At 54.9% G+C, this 26996-nt stretch overlaps 1 protein-coding gene across 3 annotated transcripts in view; it reads right to left on the reverse strand.

Moving 5' to 3' along the window:
• Positions 1–26996, reverse strand: part of PLEKHM2 (pleckstrin homology and RUN domain containing M2) — a 38009-nt gene that overhangs the window by 3388 nt on the left and 7625 nt on the right. The window contains exons 1-15 of one of the 3 annotated variants that reach the window (XM_060310773.2): positions 13323–14883; positions 12625–12789; positions 12182–12291; positions 11512–11611; positions 10802–10889; positions 9772–9958; positions 8390–8449; positions 5120–5348; positions 2780–3625; positions 2400–2469; positions 2163–2253; positions 1736–1800; positions 1314–1402; positions 627–759; positions 198–388 (exon numbers count right to left, since the gene is read on the reverse strand). In XM_060310773.2, coding sequence (XP_060166756.1) covers positions 198–388; positions 627–759; positions 1314–1402; positions 1736–1800; positions 2163–2253; positions 2400–2469; positions 2780–3625; positions 5120–5348; positions 8390–8449; positions 9772–9958; positions 10802–10889; positions 11512–11611; positions 12182–12291; positions 12625–12761 — 2396 coding nt within the window. In that variant the 5' untranslated portion in view covers positions 12762–12789; positions 13323–14883. Of the gene's footprint in view, positions 1–197; positions 389–626; positions 760–1313; positions 1403–1735; positions 1801–2162; positions 2254–2399; positions 2470–2779; positions 3626–5119; positions 5349–8389; positions 8450–9771; positions 9959–10801; positions 10890–11511; positions 11612–12181; positions 12292–12624; positions 12790–13322; positions 14884–26996 lie in introns of those variants that run through there. The other 2 variants (XM_030877649.2, XM_060310775.1) reach the window with 2 other exon arrangements.

Below are 26996 nucleotides of genomic sequence, written 5' to 3' on the forward strand. Positions count from 1 at the left end.
ACAGCAGGGAGCGCGTGCCCCCAGCCCTGGGGACAGCCCCGGTCTTCACCTGGGGACTTCTGGGCTTCCCTGGGCCCCAGGTGGCTGGCTCTACAGAGAAGATCTGGGATCCCAGGGGATATCTGCTCCAAAGCCCTTGACGGGGAGGGCGCTGTCCCCCATCCCAACCTCCGGGCCAGAGCTGCGGGGGCTCCCACCTGAGCACCACGAAGCACGTCTTCCAGTGTTCCTTGCCCAGGTAGGAGGTGCCCGCCTTGTAATGCAGCATGCCTTCTTTGGTGACGGCACCCTCAGGGGGTGAGCAGTGGCAGGGGATGCGGCCCAGGGACTCATCCTGGGGGTCCTGCCAGTGCACGAGCCCGTAGAAGCACACAGAAACAGTGGTCGCCTGGGGAGGGGGCAGGGGACAGAGCGGTGAGGTCTGGGCCAGAAGCGGGAGTGGCCGCTGGCTGGCGGGGTCAGGACACACCCCAAGTGGGGAGGGGGACAGGCCGGGAGGGAGAGCCCCTCCCAGGTGGGTGATGGAGAAACGCTGAAGACAGTTATTTGCACCTATTTGCACCTCTTGACCCTAATACCAGGGCTGTCATCTCGGGGACGACACCCCCTCCTCCCCAGGTGCTTACCTCACACTTAGATTCCTGGGCCACAAATTTGGCCAGTGCCAGCTTCTCCATGGTGGCATCAGTCAGGACGCTGGGGTAGGGTGGTTCCCGACAGCCCTTGATCATGGCTGACTTCAAAGAAGCCAAGAAGAACCTGTATGCGGAGTGGGGTTTGCTGTCAGAGGCCTGAGGCCCGCACCCCTCAAAGGGACATGGCACAGTCCTGGGGACTTCCGGCCCGAAGGGGTCACAGGATCTTGCGGGGAGGACCTGGCTGGGACCACAGCTCCGGGTGGCGGGTGGGGCAGTGACGTGGCAGCAGTCCATGATCATCAAACTGCGGCCGGGAAAGGCCTAACCCTTCCCAGCGGCCGAGGGGTCTTGGGTTGTGACCTCAAGGGAAGCAGCAAGACTTGTACAAAGACCTGATCTCAGGACAGTTTCCGTATGGAAGCACAGGGGGCACGTGTGGCCCCAAGGCCCCGCAGCCGGGCTTGCGCTTTCTCTGCTGTGGGGATCACTCCTGCCGGCCCCCTTCCTCTCTGTGGGCCACTCAGGGTCTGAGGGCACCCGTCGGTCAGTGTGCCCATCACCTCCCTGCTTCTCTGCCCTTCGCACCCCACTTGCCACCCTCCAGCCCCAAGGGCGTGGCCAGGCCAGTGGCAGATGCCGATTCGCCAGGCCTGCAGAAGGGGGCGTGTCACTCACTCGGCCAGGGCCACGTCCGCCGTGTCCAGCAGAAACTGCTTCCTGCGGTTGGTGCACACCAGCTTCACCGTCTGCTGGTCGAGGCCCACCTGCCAGAAACCACACCCTCACATGCACACGGGGCTTGGCCGCAGCTGCCAGAAGGGGCAGCCGGGGCCAGGTTGAGGGCGGGCTGGGGAGGGAGGCAGCGCACTCTGAGGTCACCACAAGGTGGGGAGGGATGGTCAGATGCACAGCGGAGGAAGAGGTACCCTCAAGCCTGCTTCTTATCCCCGGCTCAGGTAGAGAAGCTGCTCAGAGATAAGAGCTGGCACCCACCCCTGGGGCTGAGGCAGGGGTCAGCCTCGCTCTGCAGGTCTGAGGCGGGGCGGCCCGAGGAGCCCTGCCCTACGGCACACACCAGCCACGGAGCCTGTACTCACCGACACATAGTCAAGTTCATTGTAAGAAACAGCCTCTTCCACCAGGTATGGCTTCTCTGTGGCCCCTGAGAGAGGAGACCCCAATGTCTATTACCCCCAGTGGCCTCTCTGTCCTCCCCCTGCCCCATTTTCTAAGACCTTTTCTCCATGAGGACCCGTCCTTGCCCTGCGATCTGAAGTGGCGAGGTAGGAGAACGACATGGGGTGCTCATGGAGGGGGGCCCCAGGCTCATGTGCTGGGGCAGCTGGGACTGCTGCCAACCTGTTTCATCACCACATGCCGGCCAGCACTCTGTGCTCTTCAGCACTCTGTGCTGATCAATGACACTCAGGGCGGGGGGCGGGGGGAAGGAAACGAGGGCAGCCGTCAGCCTCATCCTCCACGCCCTCGGCAGCTGCCCTGGCCTAGCCTGGGGGCGGCAGGCACCTTTCCGGAGCAGGTAGACATAGCAGTCTGTGAGCAGCACGTACAGCAGCTGCAGGTTGCCCTCCATGTGCCCCGTGCTCATCCGGATCATCTGAGGGGCCGAAGCACAGGGGTCAGGCACTGGGGCCCCGCGCTGCCCCAGACAGCCCGCTTCCCCTTCGGAGCGGAAGTGGCGGCCCATCCGGCCTCGCCCTTGCTGCGCGGGCTCTCGCTCCTTCTTGAGATCCCGGGACTTACTCTGAAGAGCTGCTCTTCGTTTTCTCGGAACACGTGGATCATGAGCAGGAGTAAGTGATTGTTGTCTACCCTGTGGGAGGGGTGAGCGCAGGAGGGCGCGGTGTCAGGCCAGGCAGGGCCGCGAGGGGCCGCACCGGTGCACATGGGCGACACACATGCACGGGGCCGAGGCAGGCACCCCGAGGTCTCATGTTGGCAGCGGCTCCGCCCCCCACCAGGAGCCAAAGTGAGGGAGGGGAGGACCGCACCCCCCTCCTACCTCCCAGCCCAGGCTAGGTCTTCCGGGAGTCGTGCTTGGTGTACTTGGAGGGCAGATGCCCAACGTGCCCTGATCGACGACAGGGGCGTCTCAGGCAAGCGGCATAGACAGACTGGCTCACCTGAACTCTGCCGAGTGGCTCATCTCCGAAGGGCTCCCCTGCCCCTCATCCACCCCAGAGTCCTCGGCGCTGCTCAGACAAGGGCTGGGCTGGTCTCGCTTGAGTTGGCAAAGAGTTTCCTGGGTCCCAGGCTCCTGCTCAGGCACAGGTCCCTCACCGACCAGGGGCAACCGGGTCTCCAGCTCCTGGGCCTCTGGCTCCTGCGTCTCCCCCGGGGTGTCCTCTAGGGGCCGAGGCGCCTGTCCCGGCCCTCGTCCTCCTCCCTCTTCTTCTTGGCCAGCAGCCGCAGGGCTACCAGGAACATGCAGCGGTTGGCCAGGCCCTGCAGGGTCATGGTGGCCGCCACCTGATGCAACAGTACTTGGACTCTCGACGGTAAAGCGGTAGAAGTCCATTGGGGCTGGAAGCCCCTCACTAAAGTCGCAAAATGGCGGCCTCTCCGGGGCGTCCCCGGGAGAGCCAGTCCGAAAGGACTGGTTGGGGGGCTCGACGTGGGAGCACCAGGTGCTGGGGTCCAGCTGCCCGTGGAGCTGATCAATGACCTTACTCAGGGGCTGCCCCAAGCACTCCATGGAGGTGTCCTTCATCTCGGGGATAAGCAGGCCCACCTGGCCGGGCTCTGAGCGCTCGCTGCCCTCGGCTGTGCTGCCGGGCCCCTCTGTCTCCTCCCCGGCGGAGGCGAGGGTCTTGTCTGGGGAGACCCGCCCGGGGCCTGGGCTGCTGACGAGGGTGTCACCACTGCCCCGCCTGGCACACGTGTGCTGGGTAGAGGCCGGGTGGAGTGGACTTGCTTCCTCATCCGATCTGGGCTTCTTCTTCTTGCCAGTTTTCTTCTTCTTGGTGACCCTAGATGGTAGTGATGGGGAGAGGTTTGAATCTGAGCACCCCAGTACTGAGGGCAACGAGATGGGTTGGGTCCAAAGAGGTGATCTGGGACTTCCTTGGTGGCTCAGTGTTTAAGAATCCGCCTGCCAGTGCAGGCGACATGGGTTCGAGCCCTGGTCTGGGAAGATCCCACATGCTGCGGAGCAACTAAGCCCACGAGCCACAACTACTGAGCCCGTGTGCTGCAACTACTGAAGCCCATGGGCCTAGAGCCCGTGCTCCACAACAAGAGAAGCCACCGTAATGAGAAGCCGGTGCACCGCAACGAAGAGCAGCCCCCGCTCGCCGCAACTAGAGAAAGCCCGCACACAGCAACAAAGACCCAACGCAGCCAAAAAAAAAAAAAAAAAAAAATCATTTAAAAAACAATGTCTTTCAAAAGAGGTGATCCTGGGCGAGGGACCTCTGAGAGCACAGCCAGAGCTTCAGCGGTCCCAGGCAGCACTAGGCGGGAGGCCGGGGCCGACAGCAGCTCAGGCCCCAAGTACTTCCCACTGCCGGCAGAGGCAGGGCCAGCACGAGGGAGGCACAGACGGCAGCGGCCAGAGGAAGCCCTGAGCGGGTCCTGTGAGTTCTAGCTGATGGTACCACTGGGCTAGCTGTGCTCTAGGGAACAAAAACAGGCCATGGCTGGTCAGAGCAGTGGCCCCCTCTACTCAGCCTCCCCCTAGGATGTGGGCAGCCGACCCTGAGCTGACCCTCCTTGCCGTGCAGGGTCATTAGGATAATTCAAAAGAATCAAAGCCTTCTGAGCTCAAACTCCTTGGTTCGAGTTGGCTGAAGTGGGCCTGGCTAAGCAACCCTGGGTCTGAACCACTCAAGCTGCTCTGGACTCCAACCAGCCTGTGGGAGCTGGACTCCTGGCTCCAGTCACTGGGGAGCAATTCCCCCACCCTGGGCCGGCAAGCCTCTGGGAGGTCTGACGTGCACATCTTCTTATTCAGGGTGGAGAGACTCCAGAGCAGGAGCCAGGGAGGTCAGGGAGCCGAGGAGGCTCTGGGCCAAGAGTTTCCCAACCTGCCACCCACCTCCTCCTTCCCTGTTACGTCCCCAGCAGTACGATGAAGATGCTCTTCTTGCAGCGAGCCATGCTGAACTAGAATTAGTACGAATCTCAGAAATTGTGCTCTAATGTCCAAGAACTCCCTTGGAACGAAGTCCAGGCTGAAGGTGCTTTCTGGATGGACCAGACAAATGCCCCAGCAGTCTGGGCACGGCCCCAGAGGCCGGCCATGTTGATGCCTGTGTCACCCATCTTCCAGACTCGGGCCCTCTGTTTCCTCTTGATCAAAGAACTACTGAGCAGGGGTGAGGTACCTAGTCTCTGGGAAGATGTCCAAATGCCCTCCGGGGGGGAGAAGGTCCTACTCTGCGTGCACTAAAAAGTGATGCTAGGAGTGGACAGGATGGACACCAGGACACTCACCCAGCTTCTCGAGGCCCCTCCCCACTGACCTGATGACCTCGAGCTCTGTGCAGGTGTCTGGCAAGTCCGGGGTATGGGGCTCCCCCTTCTCCTGAGAGGCGGTGTGCACAGGGGTGGTGTCGGAGGAGGACACGGTCTCTGCCTGGTCCTCATTGAAGGGGTTGTGGCGCTGGGTGGGACTCTTGGTGGAAGCCTTGCTGCTGGCCGGGTCCGAGGCAGTAGAGCGGGGGCCACTGACAGTGTCTGTGAGGTCTCCATCTGGGAGAACAGGAAACACGAGACAGCCCGTCAGACACCAGCTGGGGACCACAGGCCCCCAAAGCATGCCTTATCTCAAGAGGGAGGCAGGTGAGTTCTTTTCAGGGAAATCTGATCGGGTGGCCTTGTTTCAGGAGTAGAAGCCCCAGGCCAACAGGACACGGGATTTGTGCTTTAAGAGCAACTTGGAGGAATGCCATCACCACCACTGGGCCCCCCCCCCCACCGAGAGCTCACAACAATGTGGCCAAGTTTGAGTTAAGAGCTCCAAGGTTAAGCAGCCTCCAGGCTTAAGACCCTTGGGGATGGTGACCCTGATGCCTCAGAAGATGAGCTGCACACCTCTCAGCTTAACCTTAGAGCCTCCTTTAGCGCCAGACACCCCCGACCAGACTGAGATACCCAAAGCCCTCTGAAGGGTCCCCCACAGTGGCAGATACAAAGGAACAAAGGAAGAGAGAAGAGAGCCAGGATCAGAGAAAATGAGGGGTGCAGAGGCTGCAAGGCCAGGATAGGGTCCAAGGGTGAAGAGCGAGGGGGAGGGGCAGGAAGGAGGACCCAGGGCAGAGAAAGAAAGGTGCGCAGAGCGGCTGCCCCTCGCCGCCACAGATGCCTTGTGGGCCCTTCTCCTTCGATATCCCACCGGGCACCCCTTTAAGGCGGGTGCTGAGAACTCCATTTCATCCAAACCTCAGCCTGCCTACTGGTCCTCTCTGGGCACACTCTCTCCCAGGGCTCCCCCCGGGAGATGACGCAGCCCCTCTAGAGAGGAGCTGGTTTAATGGCTGCCCTCACCTCCAACCATCCATCCCAGGTCACTGGAACGGGACGCAGAGGGGAGGGAGTGTCAGCATGAAAGCACATAGGGTGTTTATCCAGTGGCAGATGGGAGGCCGCCCATGCTGGCAGAAGAGCCTGGGTGACAGTTAACGGCAAAGCACACAGGATGTTCACGCTCCAGCTGCAGCTCGCACACATCTTGCTGGCCTTTATCTGCCAGAGGAGACGTGGCAAACATGCTTCCCACCCTCAGCCTCACCTGGAAGGGCCAACCTGCTTAGTGGATCTTGGAAACCACTGGGCAGCTGTCTGCTGACGCAGCACATCATCAGAAGTACACTGTCTTTTAATATAAGGACAAATGAGGGAGCAAAAAGCAACTCCCAGCTCTGCCAGAAAGACACTAGTGAAATATGAGACTGTCTTCAGATGTCCAGGGACCCCAGCCAGAACCCTGGTTCTCAGACGCAGAAAAGCCTGCCCTTCAGCGTGAAAGAGGCCTCCTGCCAAGCCCACGCGTTCCTGGTCCAGCCCGAGATGTGCGGTTACATCCCCCTTGGGGAGGGGGTCCCAAGAGGTGGGCAAGCAGACCATCGGACGTGGTGGGGGTCAAGGCTGGGATACCCACCAGTTCTGGTTTTTTTCTGGCTGTGCTGCGCAGCAGCACGCGGGATCTTAGTTCCCCGACCGGGGATCAAACCCGTGCCGTGCCCCCTGCAGTGGGAGCGCAGAGTCTTAACCAACTGGACCGCCAGGGAAGTCCCTACCCCCCAGTTATGTAAATGAGCCAAGGACCATGGGAAGGCCTCCCCAGTCCCCACCCCAGGGCCCAGAGCTGCCCTCCAAATCCTGCTCTCCTCCAGGTCTGAGGAGAAGACAAAGCCTCCCCAAGGAAGCTTCCAGAACCGGCTCAGGGAGGCTTCAGTGCTCTAGGGACTCAGGAAAGCAGGAGATGGCTGCTGGGACAATCTCAGCCCGCCCTGGAGCCCGGCCCGGCCCGGCCCGAGCAAGCAGTGTGACTGGGCTGTTAGTTCTCAGGCCACAGGGAGCTCTGGAGGGCTGCAGACGAGGCTCAGGCCCTGCTTGTGAAGTGACTGCAACAGGCAGCAGGTAGCTGGGTCAGGAGGAGGTTAGTTGTTAGGGGGGAGGGGGGCGGAATCAATGCCCAGCATGTGCGCTGCGAGAAGAGAGGCTGAAAGGATAAATGATGTTGTTATGATGGAATTCTGGATTTCAAGCTCATCTTAACTTAAAACGGGGGACTCTTCCATGGTATTCTGTTGGCCAGATGACATAATTTATTTTTCCCAATGCGATATCTTCCCTCTAACTTAAGCTATTGCACACTTGCGTTACTTGGGAAAAGATCATCTATCAGATGGCGGCTCTAACAACACGGGGCTCAGCTCCGAGCAGCAGGGAGAACCGCCGTCCCGCGGCTCTGGGTGACCAGTCGGCACCTCCTCCTCCAGAGGCTGCCCCCCTGCCCCCATCCTGGGCGGAAGTGGCCCACAGGGCAAGAGGCTGTTTAGTAAGGCGGGTCTGGTTATGGCCTCAGCTTTAAGGAGGAAGGATTAACCTTCTCAGAAACATGCCCTCTGCTTGGAATGATCCCAGGAATCCTCATGACTGTTCTCGAGCCCAGAAGTGGCGTCACCAGCAGAAAAATGCCCAAGCATTGCTGCCACCTAGTGGACAGGGTGGGAGGGTTGACAGATTTTATTTTAGTCGGCCTTAAAACTTCAAAGAGAATCTCCCTAGAGGGAGTTTCAGTCATGCCAGGGCAATTTACCTCATTTGGACCTCAGTCTCTTTCAAAAACACCCGAGGGGAAGCCATTAAGAACAGAATCGAGCCCCTCTGCCTTTGCTTCCTGATGCTTCTGATACAGAAGCGCATCTGACCTGAATAGGAGCCTACAACCCACATGTTCAAAGGCAGTGTTTCCCTGCGCACATCTGGTGCATCGACTGGCACTGGAGTCAGGAAGGGTGATCCCTGTGTCCCCGAAACGCAGGCACTTAGTGACTCCACAGGGCCACTGCATAAAGGCAGGAGTCCTGCACTGGGAGAAGGGGTTGGCCTAGGACTCAAGGTCAAGTTCTCCTACTGCAGAATTCCATCTACCAGAACACCAAACTTGGCTTTATTATGATCATTGACATTATTATAAATAATGAGCTGATTTTGAATCATGCAGCAAGCTTGGTATGGAAACGTTGCAAAACAGGAAAAGAGGGTAACAGCGGACTCTGTCCCACCTTCCCAGTCTGTGCTGGGTACAGACGGCACTGCTGGAAACACATCTCCAAAATCATAATCTATAAAAATGAGGGACAAAACTGAAGATTAGAAACACAGGCAGTGGAAGGGCAGGGAGGGTGGGGGCAACAGGGTGGGAGACATTGGGAGAAAACAAGAGAGGAAAAATTAAACTTTCTACATTTTATCTGACAACATCAGGGGAACTTTGAGGACCCCAGCTCCTTCTCAGCTCCGGTACTGGCCCAGTAGCCTCTGACCAGCTAGAAAGACCTGGGGGCAATCGGTTCCAACCCCAGAAGGACATGGCTCCCCTGTACCTAACCTCCTTTCCTGTCCCTGCTTTCCTTCCCTCCACCCCCAGCAGCTGAGATGAGGTGGGCTCAAGGGGACACTTCTTTCCCTGGGCAATCTGGCAGCTCCCTTGAGGCCTGTCCCTCTGGCTTCTGGCGAAAGCCCCTGAGCCCAACCCAAGGAGACTGAGCTGCCATCTCCTGCTTCTACAACGAGCGACACAGGCCTTGCTAACAGCGGGTCTATGTCCCTCCCTGGGACATAGCGCCACAGCACAGGCAGAAATAAAGAAAGAAGAAGGTCAAGGTCTCAATGTTAATGCAATTGTAGGGAGTCCCTGGGGCTGAACTTGTGCTTGGAGCCCCTTCCCTGCAGGTGGGGTCCCATAAATGAAGAGCTCTGGTCCCCACAGGCGACGAGGGGGGGAAAACAGCCAGTTTTATTAGATGAACACGGAGGCCGAAGGTTTGGAAGAAATCAGGCTGTTCCAACCAGTTGTTGGACCAAGATAACAAATGACCTACAGGCGTGAGGACGTTTTCAGTCTTTGATGGCATGAGTGTGATGAGTGTGAACACCTCCAACATGCTGGCAGGTACGGGAGGGACTCGGAAATCGATGGACCCATGGGAAAGGGGGGCGAGTCTTCCTCCAAACTTTAGACCCATCGGGTCCTCCCTCCTCCTTCTAGGGGTCGCTTATAGACTCTTTCCACCTAAAATCGAGGGTAGGATGAACTCCCCCGAAGTGGGTGGCACTCACCCCTGGAATGTCAGGAAGAGTTTCCAGGCTGCCCTGCTAATCCCCCCGACCTCAGAGAACGGCCCTGGGCATATGGCTACAGGTTTCTGCAAAAGGGTCTAACATTCGTAAGATCTCACTTTGGCGTTTTACCCCCAGTATCAGTTTTTGAGCCACCACAGGGACTCTGGGGAAGTGAAGATCTGGGAAACGACTGGCCCCGTTTAACTCCGAATTTCCACCACTGGACCAGAACCAGCCAAGAAAGACTCCCCTCAGCCAGGCTTACGCGGCTCCAAATCCGTTTCGCCACAGAGGCCGGACCCTCCCCGCCCCGGGCACTCACCCTCACTAGATGGGGCGATGGCACTGTCGTCCCACTCCAGGGTGGTGGAGGTGACGGAGTTGAAGGAGTTGAGGGAGAGGCTGTCCGAGCCGTGGACCGAGCTGGGGAGGCGGTCTTCAAAGTCCAGCAGGTACTGGGGTTTGTAGTAGTCGGGCATGTAGGGGGCCAAGTCTAAGTAGGGGGCGTCCTGGGGAGAGAAGGGGAGAGGCAGGCTTGGGTGATGGGAGGCCTGGGTGGACCCAAAGGCACGGCCTTCCAAGGATCTGCCTTCACACCCTCCCAGGCCGGTGTTTCTTTGGAAATCTATGTCCTTAAGGTGCTAAATCCAGAAATAAGCTGTTCAAAGGAGGACTGTGAATGGCTGTGGTTTGTAAGGCTGTGGACTTGGGGCCCAGAGATGACAGTGCCCACTGGGCCTTCTGACCCTCCTTGACCTCTTGTATATTAGAGTCGCTCATTTGCTCCAGTTTCTACTACTTTTCAGTAGCCAAGTTCCTCTTCCGGTCTGTGCTGCCGGGGTTGGGACCTAGGCTGGTGACCCAATTAGGACGGGGCGGCTGCGCGCATCTTGACAAGACCGCAGAGGAGCTTCTGCAGCTCCTGGGCCGCCCTGCACCTCTCCAGTGCGTGACCGTGACCGTGACCGTGAGGGAGGCCGGGAAGCAGGGAGCTGAGAGGCTTGCAGGATCCCGGGAGGCACAGGGATGAACCTGCCTCGTCTCTCGACGACGACTCACGTCCTGATCACGAAGGAGAATACTCCAGTGCTAAAATGCTCCAGGCAATGCGGCTTTTCTCCAATGTGGGACAGAGAGACAGGAAGGAGTCCCCCAAACCAGGAATTCTGGCCAAGAGAGAATCACCTCAACCCCACACCGTTCCACTGGTCAGACCCTGAGCTGTTCCCTCACCTGAACGGAAAGGACGGCGCTCAGACTCAGTCACACCCGTCAGGCTCCCTGAGCGGGACCACGCGCCCAACCCGCCCGCCCCTCTGCCCCCAGGAGCAGCGAGAGCCGTGGCGTCTCACCAGGTCCAGGTCGAACCGAATGAACTCCAGCCCAGACACCAAGGTCAGGAAGAGGGTCAGGTGGTCATGGCTGCAGACCAGGGCATTCCTGCGAGACACGGGAAGGGGCGAGGGTAGTTCTGGGTCTGGTTACCAGCGCGGCCCCGCCTCCCCCGCAAGCCAGCTGCGCTGAGGTTAGACATGTGGCATCCCTCCACCCCAAGCTTGATGCGGTCTTCACCCACCCCCTTCCAGCGCTCTCCGGCTGGCTTCGGGGCCGTACGACACTTTACTGCCCTGCCTGTGTCTCCACCCACCCCCTTCCAGCGCTCTCCGGCTGACTTCGGGGCCGTATGACACTTTACTGCCCTGCCTGTGTCTTCAGATACGGGGCGGGGCCGCAGCAGCTCTGGCAGCTGCTCTAAATCCCCTGTTCCCACGGCAACCCCAGCAGAGGCTGAGCCTCCAGTCAGGACTGAGGCCTGGGTGGGGGATCGGGCAGGGGCCGACTAGGCACCAAACCGCTCCCAGGAGCCCGGCCGGAACCAGCACACCCGGCCAGGGCCGGCACAGGCAAGCTCCACTGGCCCTCTGGCCATCATCGTGTCCTCAGCACGCACCACCAGGCTAGGCCTCGGGGTGCCACAGCGCGGTGTCTGCGTGTGACGGGAGACTTTGGGACGGGGCTCGGGCGCCCTGGAGCGGCGTGAGACAGCGCTCCGGACACTCACTTGACGTAGTACTTGTGCAGGAGACCCAGGTTCTCCTGGAACAGCCGCAGGTAGCTCTCCAGGGAGTTCTCGTTGAGGGCCAGGTACAGCCAGGCCCGGCCTGCAGACAAAGGGCAGGAGTAAGCCACTAAGGGGTGCTGGCTTTCCTTGGCCCAGCAAGGGCGGGAAGGGCAGCAAGAATGGCGGAGGGGAGCCAGCGCCCCAGCAGCCTGCTCTCCTGACGGAGCACCGCACCCTGAGACCTTGATTTTCCCCGTCAGACCCTAGCCTGTAACTGGCCAGGACACTTGGATGAACGGGGCAGGTCGCAAACTCCAGATGGGTTGAGAAGTGCAAGGACTTTTCACTGATCCTGTAGCTGACACTGACCCTGGCTCAGGGAGAGAGGCGAGACCCCCCCCACTAGGTGCTCGGGCTGGGATTTGGTAGGAGCCCCGCTCTCTTCAGCATCTCACTTTCCCTCCTCACAGCCACGATGCTCCGGCCAAATGTCATGTGCGGGATGAAGAGAGGCCTTGTGGAGGGCGCTGGCATTTTAACCAGCCTCCGCCACTGGACACCACAAGGCACTCGGCCTCCCGGGCGGACCCTGAGGTCACACCTGAGCCCCAAGCTGCCCACAGGGAGGGCGGGACTGGTCCCGTCGCCGAGTCCCCCCGGTACTACTCACTGCGTCCCAGGTTGGTGGCCACGTGCTGCAGCACCTCGATCTGCTTGATGGCCTCTCTCCGGGTGAAATGCACCACGAGCACCCAGTAGCCAGATGAGAGGTCTTGCAGTCTGAGAAAACAGGACAGGAGCTGCTATGACCTAAACGGGGCCACCCTGGGAAGCTGCAGTCAGTTGGTCCACCAGCCTTCGTGTCAGGAGGAAGCCCAAGGCTGAAAGCAAGGGATTCCCAGCGGGACCCCCAGGCAGCCACCAGGCCTTCACACCATCATTTCATCTGTCGCTAATCCTTTCCCCAGTCATTCATGCCCGCTCAGAGACGGATTACTGGGATAACCCCAGACAGTCTGCAGCCCACCTGAGTGAGACAAATCGTTTTCTGCTAAGGGAAAGAAGAAATAAAAGGCAGACGAGGCTAGGGACTTCCCTCTGAGGGCTACTCACGGGCTCGGGGTCCTGCCCTGCTGCTCTGTACTGTCCTCTCCAGAGGCCACCTCCTTACCCATAGAGCAGGGCGTGGTCCAAGTGCTCACACAGACGCTGCAGGACCTTGTCGTGGTTCCGGATGGCAGGGGTCTCATCTTCACATGCAGCAAAGTAGCTCTGCAACTGAAAGGGAAAAAAGGCAGTTCCCCCAGATTAGAAATGGGTAATAAAGAGGAGGGCCATGGAAGTTCTGGAATCAAGAAGGGAGCTGAGAAAACCAGTCAAAGGATGTATCTGTGTTGACCAGCAGAGAGTCGACCTCAAACTGCCTCCACCAACTGCTTATCCTATACTGCATGTTCCAGAGGCACAGGAGGACACTTAGAGCCCAGTCCCCACGAGGCACTCAGTAAGTGCTTGGCACGATGACAGCTCGATGCTGGTGAGGAATTCATGGTCTATGATGTGGGTGTCCGGTGGTACCAGGCTTCAAGCCAGGGCCGCCGAGCTACACAACTCCAGGGGCACTACCTACAGTGCTACGCATATAAATGAACACTCAGTGCCCAGTGTAAATCCCCCTGCCCCGCCCCTGGAGTTGGTCACACGGTGGCCCGGCCTGGAGCTGTCCCTCTGCACAAACTAAGGGCTGATGGACGTGGGCACCTGCTCCAACGGCCTTCTTGCCAGAGGCTGACATGGGACGCTGGACTTACCTGAGGAAGCCGGCCAGGCTGGATAAGGATCCAGGTACCTTGCCAGGCTCAGGTCAAGCCCCACACCAAGAAGGACACTGTTCCCAGGCTGGACTGAAAACAGGAGATTTGGCCAGTAGGCGAGATGAGCTGCAGCCTGAGGAAACCCCAGCAGGCTGACGGAGGTGAGGGCAGCTCGCTCAGCTCTGTTAAGGCCAAGAAAGCCCAGATCAGGACTGAGTTCTCTGCAGCCACAGTGAGGAGGGGGCCCTGTCAGGCGAAGCGCCGGGAGAAAAGTCTTTCCCACTTCATTGGGCCACACTCTGGTCTGCTGCTGCCCTTCTAATGTCCAGAAGGGGAAGAACACACAAAAAAGAGCACCCATCCCTGTACACCCGTCTCAGGTTTAAGCTCCTGGTTCTGGGGAAACGTGCTCTCAGGTATTTTCTGGAAGCAGTGGTAGAGACAGCAGCAGCAGACAGGACACATCAACCACGCCCGCAAGCACGCGCTCTTGGCGAGAAGCCAACAATGCAGCTCCCACAACAAAAATAGCTTCTCTTACTCTGTGGCCTGGAGTAAGCCCAGCAGCCCTGCTGGCCCCGGACAGGCCTCGGTCCTGCAGGGTCTGCCCCTCCTTCCAAGAGGCAGGCAAAACAGAGCCCCAGGAGGAGAGGTTTCTAGAACTGAAAGAAAGAGCAAAGAGCCTACGAAAACTGCAGTGGCCGAAGGTATGCCTGCACGGCTTAGTACTGAGAACCATGACGTCGGGGGCCAGGTTTTTTTTGTTTTTTTTGTTTTTAATTTCAAAATCCAAGTAAATCTGAGATCAGAGATTCTTAGATGTTAGAACTGGAAGGATCTTTAGAGAACTAGTACAACTCCCTTATTAAAGAAGGAAAACAGAGGCTTATTTATTTTCTTGATTATAAAAGTAGCCACACCCACCATGCTTGAAAAACATGGAAAAGTTTAAAATTTTACTGATCTTGACGTGCAGGCTCAGCGGCCATGGCTCACGGGCCCAACCGCTCCGCGGTACGTGGCATCTTCCCGCACCGGGGCACGAACCCGTGTCCCCTGCATCGGCAGGCGGACTCTCAACCACTGCGCCACCAGAGAAGCCCCCTGATTTATTTTTAAACAGAGAAGGTGACTAAGGCCAACAAAGGTTAAGTTCTTCACTATGATTTTCAGCTAAGTGAGGGAGCCATGGCTGGAACTCGGACTCCTTTTTCAGGTCAAGATACCTTAAAAAATAAATATTCTGAAAGCAGTATTTGCTCATTGTAAAAGTTTAAGCAACATGCAAGTGTGTATAAATGTAAAGACCTCCTCTCCCCTGTCCCCCAGTGGGAACAGCCTGTGTGTGTGCCCTCCCAACTCTTTTCCTGCATACATAGACTTAAGAAAAAAAAGTGAAATGGGATCACGCTGTACTCATTGTTCTGAAAACTTTTCCTTAATAGAAAAAGATTTAATAAGTCATTTTTCTAGACTATTTTGTCTAATTGATCCAATGTTTCTTCCAATACGTCAAACGTATACTTCCATATCATTACATACAGATCCACTCCATTCTTTTTTTTTTTTTTTTTTTTGCGGTACGCAGGCCTCTCACTGCTGTGGCCTCTCCCATTGCGGAGCACAGGCTCCGGACGCGCAGGCTCAGCGGCCATGGTTCACGGGCCCAGCCGCTCCGTGGCATGTGGGATCTTCCCGGACCGGGGCACGAACCCGCGTCCCCTGCATCGGCAGGCGGACTCTCAACCACTGCGCCACCAGGGAAGCCCGAAAAATGGTATTTTTGCAAAACTGAGTCTTTCCATCCACGAACATGGAATTTTTTTTTCCATTTATGCATGTCTTTTTTTACATACTTGGTAAGTTTTCCAGCTTTCTCTGGATAGGTCTTTCACATTTGAAGGGGAGAGGCTGCATACATACACATGGTACTAAGAATTAGGGAACAGTCTGTAACCAGGAGACAATTAACCAGGAGACAATTTCTGCAAAAAGTATAATAGAAAGAGTGTATAACATGGTGGTGAAAAGCAAGGGCTCTGGACAGGAAACATGGGTCCAAAGACTGGCTCTGCTACTACAGAGCTGAGTAGCTTTGGCAAATTAACCCTCTAACCCTCATTTTTTTCTCATCTGTAAAATGGATTCAAAAGATAGTTTAGAGCTGAGCTGTCCAATACAGCCAGCCACTAGCTACATGTGACTATTTGGATTTAATTAAAGTTAAAATTAAACAGAAGTAAAAATCCAGTTCTTTAGTTGCACTAGCCCCATTTCAAATGTTCAGTGGCGACTGTACTGGACAGTGTAGATATAGATATCAGTCCATTATTGCAGAAAGGTCTGTTGGTTTAGGGGATCAAATGATATAAAGCATGCAAAAGGCTTAGCATAGATCCTGGTAAGCAACGAGTGCTCAGTAAGCATTAGCCAAGATTCTTTTATCTATCTATCTATTGGCTGCGTTGGGTCTTTGTTGCTGCGTGCAGGCTTTCTCTAGTTGTGGTGTGTGGGGGCTACTCTTTGTTGCGGTGCGCCAGCTTCTCATTGCGGTGGCTTCTGTTGCGGAGCACAGGTTCTAGGCAAGTGGGCTGCAGTAGTTGTGGCTTGCGGGCTGCAGTAGTTGTGGCTCACGGGCTCTAGAATGCAGGCTCAGCAGTTGTGGCGCACGGGCTTAGCTGCTCCACAGCATGTGGAATCTTCCCGGACCAGGGCTCGAACCTGTGTCCCCTGCATTGGCAGGCGGATTCTTAACCACTGCGCCACTAGGGAAGCCCCTAGGCAACATTCTTAAGAATAATGAAGCCACAGGACGGTTCACGCAGCATTATTTACAACAGCCAAGCTATGGAAGAAATCTCGGTGTCCATTGACAGATGAATGGATAAAGAAGTGGTATATATACAGTGGAATATTACTCAGCCATAAAACAAAACAAACAAACATAACAAAACAGATACAGACTCATAGCTACAGAGAACAAACTGGTGGTTTGCTAGAGGGGAGAGGGGTGGAGGGATGGGCAAAATAGGTGAACGGGACTAAGAGGTACAAACTTTCAGTCATAAAATAAATAATTCACAGGGAAGTAATGTACAGCAGCAGTCCCCAACCTTTTCGGCACCAGGGACCTGTTTTTTGGAAGACAATTTTTTCCACGGACGGTGGGAGGAGGGGATGGTTACGGGATGATTCAAGCGCATTACGTTTATTGTGCACTTTATTTCTATTATTATTATGTTGTAATATATAATGAAATAGTTATACCACTCACCATAATGCTGACAGCAGGTGGAGCTCAGGCGGAAATGAGAGCGATGGGGAGCGGCTGTAAATACAGATGAAGCTTCGCTCGCCCACCCGCCACTCACCTCCTGCTGTGTGGCCCGGTTCCTAACGGGCCATGGACCGGTACCAGTCCGTGGCCCGGGGGTTGGGGACCCCTGATGTACAGCATGGGGAATATAGTCAATACTACTGTAATAACTTTGTATGGTGACTTATCATGGTGATTTTATAATGAATAGAAATATCGAATCACTATGCTGTACACCTGAAACTAATATAATGTTGTAAGTTAATTACACTTCAAATAAATAAATAAACAGAAGCAACAGTGAACCCATATTCTCAGCCACACCAATGACACACCACTTAGCTAAACGTAAGTTCAGGGGCAAAGAAGACTCAGTGATGTTCTCTGCTCTCAAGAACCAGTATCCTGTTCACCAGCTCATTAGCAGGTGGTTCCAAAGCCTATTCTTTAACCACTCTTTTACAGCAGGTTGATAAAAATTTTCCATTATCTCAGGGAACAAGGAGACCTTCCATCAATGTGACAACCCAGCACAGTTCTTGAGAGGAGCAGGAAGGCGAAAGGGACTGTCTCTGAGTCAGTGACGGGAGCGTTTCAGGAGCTCTGCCAACAGCTTGAGCTCACACTCCGGGAGCTGGTCAGAAAGCACCACATAAAGATGCACAGCTGAAGTCTTCTTCCCCCGCCATGGAGAGGCAGCTGCGAGGAGCCACTCACGGCACCAGGAAGGTCACAGGCTCTGAAAGTGGGAGGAGAGCAAACATCGAGGCCTCATTTGAGGGCCCCTGAGCAAGCGAATCAATGAAATGAGGATAATGGACAAATTTTACTCCAAGTTACTCTTCAGTGACACACAGTACTTGCTGGTGGAGCTACCACTGGCTGTAATTAGAGCCATCATTTATTGAATGCCTGTTATGTGCACTAGGAAGGCAGCAGACAACTTGGATTTTTTTTTTTTTTTCGGTACATGGGCCTCTCACTGTTGTGGCCTCTCCCGTTGCAGAGCCCAGGCTCCGGACGCGCAGGCTCAGCGGCCATGGCTCACGGGCCCAGGCGCTCCGCGGCACGTGGGATCTTCCCGGACCAGGGCACGAACCCATGTCCCCTGAATCGGCAGGCGGACTCTTAACCACTGCGCCACCAGGGGAGCCCTACAACTTGGATTTGAATGTGGGCTCTGCTACCCACTCACTGTGTGGCCTTGGGCAAGTTACTTAACCTCTCTAAACTCAGTTTCCTGCTCTACAGCCCTACAGGTTGCGCGAGGGTTCAGATAATACCTTAGCTGTTTATCAAAGAGCACGATGCCTTGGAAACACTTCATAAATGTTAGCAGCTGTGATGACGTACTTCACAAACACTACTTAACTTAATCATCACAGCAACCCCGTAAAGTAGGTCACAGAGCTAGTAAGTGGTAGAGGCAGATTGTAAAGCCAGGTCTTCTCATCCAACCTGGCTTCAAGATCCCCGAGTCAATGACGTAGATAAAGTGTTGTTCTAATATGCTGTTCTAATATGTTGTAGGAGAACCCAAGAAAGTGAAACGCACTCCCCTCTTTTTTAAGTCACAGGAACTAAAAAGCCCACAGTGCACATGAGACCAGTGTCTTCTGCAGCTCTGCTTCCTGGAAGATGGATGGAGGAGAAAGGCTGGTGTGGCTCCTTTAAGAAGAAAGCTTGCCTGCTCTCTCCATCCTTTTGCCCCACGTTGGCCTCTTCCCAGCAGTGAGGAAGTGCACTGTTTGGTTAAATCAGCCACAGTTGCTCCAGGAGGAGCTTTCCTCACTTCTGGGAAGAAATTCATCCTGCTGATCAGACTGCCAAGTGGTTTTGAATGTTTCCTTTATGCCCATGAAAGTTTGGGGAAAAGGCTGAAAATTTCAGAATTAGTAGGGGTCTAGAGCAGGGGTCAGCAAACTATGGCCAGTGGGTCTGCCTCCTATTTTTGTAAATAAAGTTTTATTAAAACACAGCCACACCCATTTGTTTTGTATTATCTACAGCTGCTTTTGCACTATGATGGCAGAACTGAGTAGATGAGACAGAGGCTGTATGGCCTGCAGAACCTAAAATATTTACTATCCAGCCCTTTATAGAAGGTTTGCCGACCTCTGGTCTAGAGCCTTAAGCAGAGGTGACAAGGAATGCACACCTGTTACAGGCTGGGCCAGGAGATGTCTCTCGCCCAATGCTCAGTTCAGCAGTGGCCAGAAGAGGAGGCTCGAGCCTTGAAGATTTATATATTTCAACAAAGATTTACTGAGCACCCACTATGAATACACCAGCTGCTATTCTTATACAGAAGTCCCGGCCCTTGTAAAATGTAAATCGTATGCAAATACATAATATAGTGCCAGGGATGAATAATGCTATATAAAAACAAAGCAGTGATCAGGGGTCTGTTATAAATATGGGGTCAGAGAAGATCTCACTGAGGAAATGACTACTGAGGTAACTAGGGGAAGAGTATTCTAGTTAGGACAGCATGTGCAAAGGTCCTGGGGCAGGGGCAACCGGAAGGAGACTGATGTGGCAAGGAGGTGAGTGATACGAGCTCAGAGAACAGCCAAGGGCCACATCATGTGCAGGTGTTCAGGCTGTGGTAAAAGACTTGGCATTTCATTACTAGTTTGATGGGAAGTTACTGGAAGTTACTGAAAACAGGGAGGTAATATAATCCAATATGTATGTTATGAGGCTGCTCTAGCATATGTGTGGTGTATATACGGACTCTGGAAGGCCAAGGTGGAGGCAGAGAGACTGGCTGGGAGGCTATCACCAGTGCGGATGGATAATGGAGGCTTGGAGCTGGCTGTAGTGGTGGAAGCAAAAAAGGGTTAGATTTAAGAGCTACTCTGCAGGTGGCGCCCCAGGGACTTACTGATGGATTAGCTGTGCGGAAGGAGAGAAAGCAAGCTGCCAAGGATGATTCTAAGGCTTTTGGTCTGAGCAACTGAACGGCAGTGCCCTTTCCAGATCAGGTGGAGCTCTGCGCCGGCCATGGTAAGTTTGAAACATCTATCAGGTATCTAAGTGGAGATGTCAAGGAGACAGTTGTACAAATGGGTCTGGAGTTCAGAGGGAGGTCAGCGCCATCAGCCTTTGGATGGTATTTAAAGTTGTGGAATTGGATGAGATCATCTTGGGAATGCAGAGAGAGGAGCATCTGAGCACTAAGCCAGGGCGCTCCAGTGTCAGACCAGGGGTCCTCCCGCAGTCTGCACGACAGGGCCACTTGGGGAACTGGAGGAAAAGAACAATGCCCAGGCGCCTCTCCAGATCAACCGGAACAGAAATTCTGGAGGTGGGGCCCAGGAACCAGCATTTCTTAGTAACACTCCCCAGATAATTCGAATGCCCAGCCAGGGCTGAGGATCACTGCTTTGGACTGAGAAGGCGCAGGCAGCAAGGCAGTGGACAACCCGGACAGTGTGTGCTCCAGAAGCTACATGAAGACAGTCTGCAGGGGGAGGGAACGATCAGTCCATCGGGTCACGTTCCCACATAAAGGGAGGGGCCGGGAACCTGGATGAAAAGCAATCGGGGTGAAGAGAGAGGGAAGAAAGCCTGGGAGGAGTCCGCCAGGGAGAGTCAGAGCTTTTTTGGATCCTGTTTCAAGCAAATGAGGTATTTGTAAACTGACATTGATGAGGCAAGTGGAACTTGAAAACGGGAGATGTTTGATGACACGGGGTAAAAATTATTATTAAATTTGGTTAGAAGAGAGAAAAGGAGAAGGAAGGAAGGAAAAAAGAGAAGACAGCAATACAGAAAACTCCTTTGACCAGCTTTGCCAAAAAGGTGGCAGGAAAATGGGGGTGGAGTAAAGGAGCCAAGTCCTTGAACAGGAAAGACGGGGTGGGATCCACTGCCCAGGGTAGGGGTGGCCACAGATGGGAGCCCAGTTGGGCTGGTGAGCTTGATGGAGGGAGGGTGAAAAAATTCTCATGGGAAGAAAATTTAAAAATAAGCAAGGCAGGGCTTCCCTGGTGGCGCAGTGGTTAAGAATCCGCCTGTTGAGGCAGGGGAGACGGGTTCGAGCCCTGGTCTGCGAAGATCCCACATGCCGCAGAGCAACTAAGCCCATGCGCCACAACTACTGAGGCTGAGCTCTAGAGCCCATGAGCCACAACTACTGAGCCCACGTGCCACAACTACTGAAGTCCGTGCACCTGGAGCCCGTGCTCCACAACAAGAGAAGCCACTGCAATGAGAAGCCCACGCACCGCAAGGGAGAGTAGCCCCCCGCTCGCCGCAACTAGAGAAAGTCCGCGCACAGCAATGAAGACCCAACACAGCCAAACATAAATAAATTTTTTTTAAATTAAAAAACAATAAGCAAGGTCCGCTGAGAATGAAGAGAGAGAGAATAAGATTTAAAATTGTTTTTAGGGCTTCCCTGGTGGTGCAGTGGTTAAGAATCTGCCTGTCGATGCAGGGGACACGGGCTCGAGCCCTGGTCCGGGAAGATCCCACATGCCGTGGAGCAACTAAGCCCACGAGCCGCAACTACTGAGCCTGCACCCTAGAGCCCGTGAGCCACAACTACTGAGCCTGCGCTGTAGAGCCTGCAAGCCACAACTACTGAGCCTGTGAGCCACAACTACTGAAGGCCACCGCAATGAGACGCCCACACACCTCAACGAAAAGTAGCCCCCGCTCGCAGCAACGAAGACCCAACACAGCCAAAAATAAAGAAATTTATTTTTACAAACTTGTTTTTGAAGCCATGGTTTCCTGAGAGTCCTTGAACTCAGGCCTCATCTCCAAGTCATGCTCCCAGGCCACACCCGGACTGGCTAAGCTGCTCTTCTCTCCCTGTTCCCGGTTCTCCGGGTGCACTTGGGCACCCAGGCCAGGAAGAGCTGGGTTCAGCTCACCCCAGACTCTCACGGCCAGGAGGCCGGTGCTCCCTGCTGAGCCCTCTGGGAAAACCAGCCATCACGAGACTGTGCCAGGCCCCGTGGCTGCAGGGACATGGGGGTGGCGCACTTCCGCAAGCCAAGAAATGCCTCACTCCGGGCATTTTAATCAGGGTTAGTCCCACTCTCTGCTTGGAGCTGCCACAGCCAGGCCCTCTCAGTCTTGTCTCTCTCCTGGACGCATAACCATGAAACAATTTCTAGTTCTATGGTCGGTACCAAGAAATCCTTCCAGAATTGGTCCCTAATAGGTAACTCCACGGCAGCTGTGAAAGATTAACAACGGCCAAGTGAAAATGAGCTGGTTGCAGGGGCCCTCCTTTCCTCCTCCCTGGTCAGCTGAGACCAAAGAGGCTGTGATGCTGCTCAGCAAACAGCCGGGGATCTGAAATCTCACTCTGCTCACCGTCTGTACTGGGGCGGGCGGGGTGGGGTGGGGGGCTCCGCACGCCTAGGTTTACAGAGCAGGAGAAAAGTCCCTGCCCCGACAAAGGCAGGAGAGTCTGTGAGGCCGGACAGACCCAGGCTGGCGACACGCCCGTGTGAGCCGCCCAACCACTTAGGGGCTCACTGCTGGGCCTGCTGCATCCCTGGCGGAGGACACGGACCTTGAACACAGGAGACTCTCCCGCTGCTCAGGGAGGAGGTCGCTGGGTACCAGCAGCTGCTCTACCGGCTCCACGGGGACCAGATGTATTTAGACGACAGAGCATTTAGAACAGCCCCCCCAGTGCAGGCCTAGGAAGTAGAAATCCAACAGCAGAAAAGACCCCAGCTGAAGAGAGGTGGACTGCCAGCCGACCTCAGAGCACCTCTTTTACAAATTAAACCAACGATGGCCCTGGTTACACGAGCTCAACTCCAACTTGGAGCCACCCCGAGCTGCAGGACCCACTTGGACACCTCATCCCAGGGCTGCCTCTCACCGGCTGCAGCTGGGGTGCGGCATGGGGGAGGGACGAGGCCTGCGGGAAGTGGGAGGTCTCTGCCCACCTTGCCTTTGGAATTCTAGCCACCGTGGGGCCCCTGCTGGGTCAAGCTGCACCTGTGGGCCTCGCGGACACTTGCTCTTCTTTCTGAGGCAGACCCTCCGAGGACAGGCAGAGGTCAGACTGTGTGATACCATTTATTACTTTGGGGTTAGGATGTCCCCAAACCTGGAAGCCTGGACGCCCCCAGGGAGAGGGACCCCATGAGGGCTCGTCCATGGCAGACACGGCTAAAGAAGGGTTGGTGCGGCCACCGAATCAACGTCCCCACCCTGATGCCGCACCAGTAGTTTGCATTGGCTTCAGACACAGACTCTCATGGATCTAAAGAGAAGGCCAGTGCTCACCACCCTTCCTCTCAAAAATAAATGTAAACAAATAAATAAATAATAAGGCAGGCAGGCTGGAGTCTTTTAAATCTTAGCAAAGCTTCTTAAAAACAACAATGCCGGGACTTCCCTGGTGGCGCAGTGGTTAAGAATCTGCCTGCCAATGTAGGCGACACGGGTTCGAGCCCTGGTCCAGGAAGATCCCACATGCCGCGGAGCAACTAAGCCCGTGTGCCACAACTACTGAGCCCGAGTGCCACAACTACTGAGCCCGCGTGTCTGGAGCCCGTGCTCTGCAACAAGAGAAGCCACCACAATGAGAAGCCCACACACCACAACGAAGAGTAGCCCCTGCTCGCCGCAACTAGAGAAAGCCTGCACGTAGCAACGAAGACCCAACGCAGCCAAAAATAAATAAATAAATAAATTTAAAAAAAGAACAATAATGCCTGCTTTACATGATCCAAGGAAAGGAAGGCTACTGTCGACAGCATTTCTGGAAAGACTCTCCATTGGAATCGAAGACAAGGCTGGGCGCTGGCCAGGATGAAGAATTTCAGAATCTAAGGGCATAAGAGCCCTTAGAAATCACCAGTGGTTCGAGGATGGAGTAGAATCCTGTGTGTGGCGTGTTTTTTCAGGCTGTTGCTTGGCTTCCAGGTCTCTGGTGTTTGCGCAGGGACCTCTCGGGAGGGCCTCTTACCGTCTTCCTCTCCTGGAGCCTCTCATTCAGGAGGGTGTGGGGGGCAGTTAGAGTGAGCAAGGGAGAGGCTCTCAGTGAATGGAAATTTAACTACTGAATGCACTGAAAATCAGAAAAATAATCACTTAGCCAGAACCCTCATCTCATGGGTCTGGGAGGCTGGGGCCCAGGGAAGTGAAGACGCTTCCTGCACCTCCTGGCTTTGTCCAGTGGTCCTTCTGCTTTACTGCAGCGTCTTGGCCCGGTGTGCTCAGATACCACAGAGGTAGCTATTCCTGGAGCCCCTTCTGCTTCCATCCTCCCTGGGGATAAAGTGAAGGTCAGGGGCACCTGCTGTGACCATCCGGAAAGTGCTCATCCCAGCGTCTTACTGAGGAGGACAGAGCAGTAGGGGTCTTGGGCCACTCCCAGGGCTCTATCGAATGGGAGCTGGGAGTTTAGGGGGGCGACGTCGGGAAGGTTCCAGCCACTTCCTTCCTAGACAACATGAGAATGTCCACAGAAGCTAAGGCCCACTGGGTGTCCACGGCTCCACCAACCCCAGGCAACCGCAATGTTTCTGACTCATTCTCCTCATTTTAAAATCCCTCACCTGAGATCCCACCCTACCTTAGCCTGGAAAATAGCTCATTCCCAATGACAATCAATTATAGTCGATTATAGAACTAGAGAACCCAGGCATCACCTCTGCACAAGAACCAGTCAGAGATCCTGCCATTCAGAAACGACGGGCCTGGTTTCTCGGTGGGCATGAAAAACACAGTCCTGCAGCCCATGCCCCTGCCCGGGAAAGGCCTGTGCCCAGGCTGGTGGCATCCTGGGACTGACTGGCACCACCCCATGTAGGGCTGCCATAAAGGGTGCGCTGTTTGTTTACCATGGCCTGCATCGTTCCTGAAGCAAGTTGGGTGAAATCAACGCTTCTTAACCGTTCATTTGCCACTAAATACATCCAATTATACAGCTTTCGTTCCCACCTCCCAAATCACTGCTCATTAGCCCCTTTGCTGGAGTTGGCAGGCTCTCTGCCTAGCTCTGCTGAAAGATATACTAGGGAAAAGATGAAAAAAGCAGGTAATTGGGAATTCCCTGGCGGTCCAGCGGTTGGGACTCCGTGCTTCCACTGCAGGGGACCCGGGTTCAAACCCTGGTCAGAGAACTAGGATCCCACAAGGCGCGCGTGGCACGGCCCAAAGGAAAAAAAAAAAAGCAGGTACTTGGATTATCCATGGATTTCATTTTTTGCGCTTTCTCTGGGGTGTTGGAACGATGACAGCAGGAGGGGACTAGCCTAGCTGGGCACAGATCTCTTGGTAACTGGGTACTTTGATAGAATATGGTTTCCAAAAGCAATTAAATGCTCCTCTTCCTGGCAGGGGAGTGTCCCAGCCCCGAGGTACTACGATTGTTCTGCCTCTGAACTCAGCACAGCGTTGACCTCTGATGGAGGGACCAAGGGCTCCTTTCAGAGTGGAGAGGAAAATGTAAGAGGCCCTCCCAAGAGGTCCCTGGGCAAACACCAGAGACCTAGAAGCCAACCAATGGCCTGAAAGAACACGCCGCAGGCAGGATTCTACTCCATCCTTGTACGCTGCGATGGAAGCCGAAGCTGGCAGGGCCCCCGCTCTCTGTTTTCTGAGCGCTCACATTCAGTGTTGTGTGTAGCACCGGCGGGAGGAGGGAGGGAGTTTTTCAAAGCCTCATTTTACTCAGTCTTCCAAAGCCTGGGAGCCTTCACTGGCTGTGTTCATCTTTCACTTCCCTCTTCCTCCACCGTACCTGCAATGTCCCCCACCCAGACAACCATACCGTTGCTGAGGAAAATGGCCATCCAGTCACTGTCTAAATCACGACTTAGGTTGAGAGGTGAGACAGTCAGAGACTTTGGAGGCTGAAGGTGTAAATACAGGGTCAGGAAGTGTGCCGAGAGCACCATGGATAGGTTCCTGAAGGACACGTGGGAGGGCCTGGGGCAGGGCACACACCCCATCCGCTGTGATTTGTTTAACGCTGGTCTGTCTTCTAGAGTGTCAGCCCCGAGGGGGCAGGGGCTTGGTGGGCTCTGTTCACTGCTGATTCCTAGTGACTGGACGGGTGCCCAGCACAACACAGGCACCCATTTGTTAAGTGAACGGGTGGTTTTATAGCGGACTGGCCCACAAGACTGACCTGTGGGGATGGATTATCTGTTATAATTTCAAGACAGACATGATGGAGACGGAAAAGGCTCAGAGAAATGGAAAGAGCGAGAGCGAGAAACATGGTTCAAGTCCAGACCTGCCCCTTATGAGGGTTAGAATCTTGGGCACGTTACTTTTCTAAACCTCACTTCCCTCGTGTATTAAACAGGGATCGTGAGCCATCCTGCAAGTCTGCTGTGAGCCTGACTGAGGAAGTGTGTGTGAACAGCAGGTGGTGAATGCATTAAGTGTACGGATTCTGCTACGATCACTCCCCTTCCTGTTAGCGTGTCTGGACATTTCACGCCTCAGTAGTCTGTAACACCAAAAATACAGAACTTAGGGTGAAGTGTGAACAGAAGTTGACTACTTTCAAAAGTTAAGTGTGGATTTCAAGTCTACATTAGCCCTTCCCTTGCTCTTACATGTTACTGGGTTTCTTAGACTCTTTTAGCTCTAACTCTTAAGTACAGATAGCCAGGGAGGAGGGGCGATTATAGGAAAGGACCACTTTCTTCCTTATACATTTCTATAATGTTTGTGACTACTTAGAAGCAAAAGGAATACAGATGAATTACAAATACGTAAGATGGGAGAATGTCTCTGTGGCAGAACCAGTTGCTTTGCTAGAAAGACAGAGGAGATGCTCTTGGAACCCTAGGTAGTCATAACAACCAACAGATCAATGACCTAAACTCTCAGCTCCAGCCAAATGGACTCTCCCAGAAACTGTCCTTCTTCCCCTGCCTCAAATGGAAGTTCTAGGACATTGAGACATCAAGCAAGCAGCAATGAGGAGGAGGACAGGGCTGGAAAGGAACGGTCACCCAAACCCGCCCCAGGGAGGAGAGCTCTGGGCCCAGGGTCGCTTACTTCGCCTTGTACCGGGGCGGGGGGTGGGGGGGGGGTCCCTGCTCCATCAGCATTGAGGTCACCCGGGAGAACATTTTTTTTAAAATTTATTTATTTATATTTATTTTTGGCTGTGTTGGGTCTTCGTTTCTGTGCGAGGGCTTTCTCCAGTTGCGGCAAGCGGGGGCCACTCTTCATCGCGGTGCGCGGGCCTCTCACTATCGCAGCCTCTCCTGTTGCGGAGCACAAGCTCCAGACGCACAGGCTCAGTAGTTGTGGCTCACAGGCCTAGTTGCTCCGCGGCATGTGGGATCTTCCCAGACCAGGGCTCAAACCCATGTCCCCTGCATTGGCAGGCAGATTCTCAACCACTG

Source organism: Globicephala melas, chromosome 1, assembly GCF_963455315.2.
Source record: "Globicephala melas chromosome 1, mGloMel1.2, whole genome shotgun sequence".
Lineage (NCBI taxonomy): Eukaryota > Metazoa > Chordata > Mammalia > Artiodactyla > Delphinidae > Globicephala > Globicephala melas.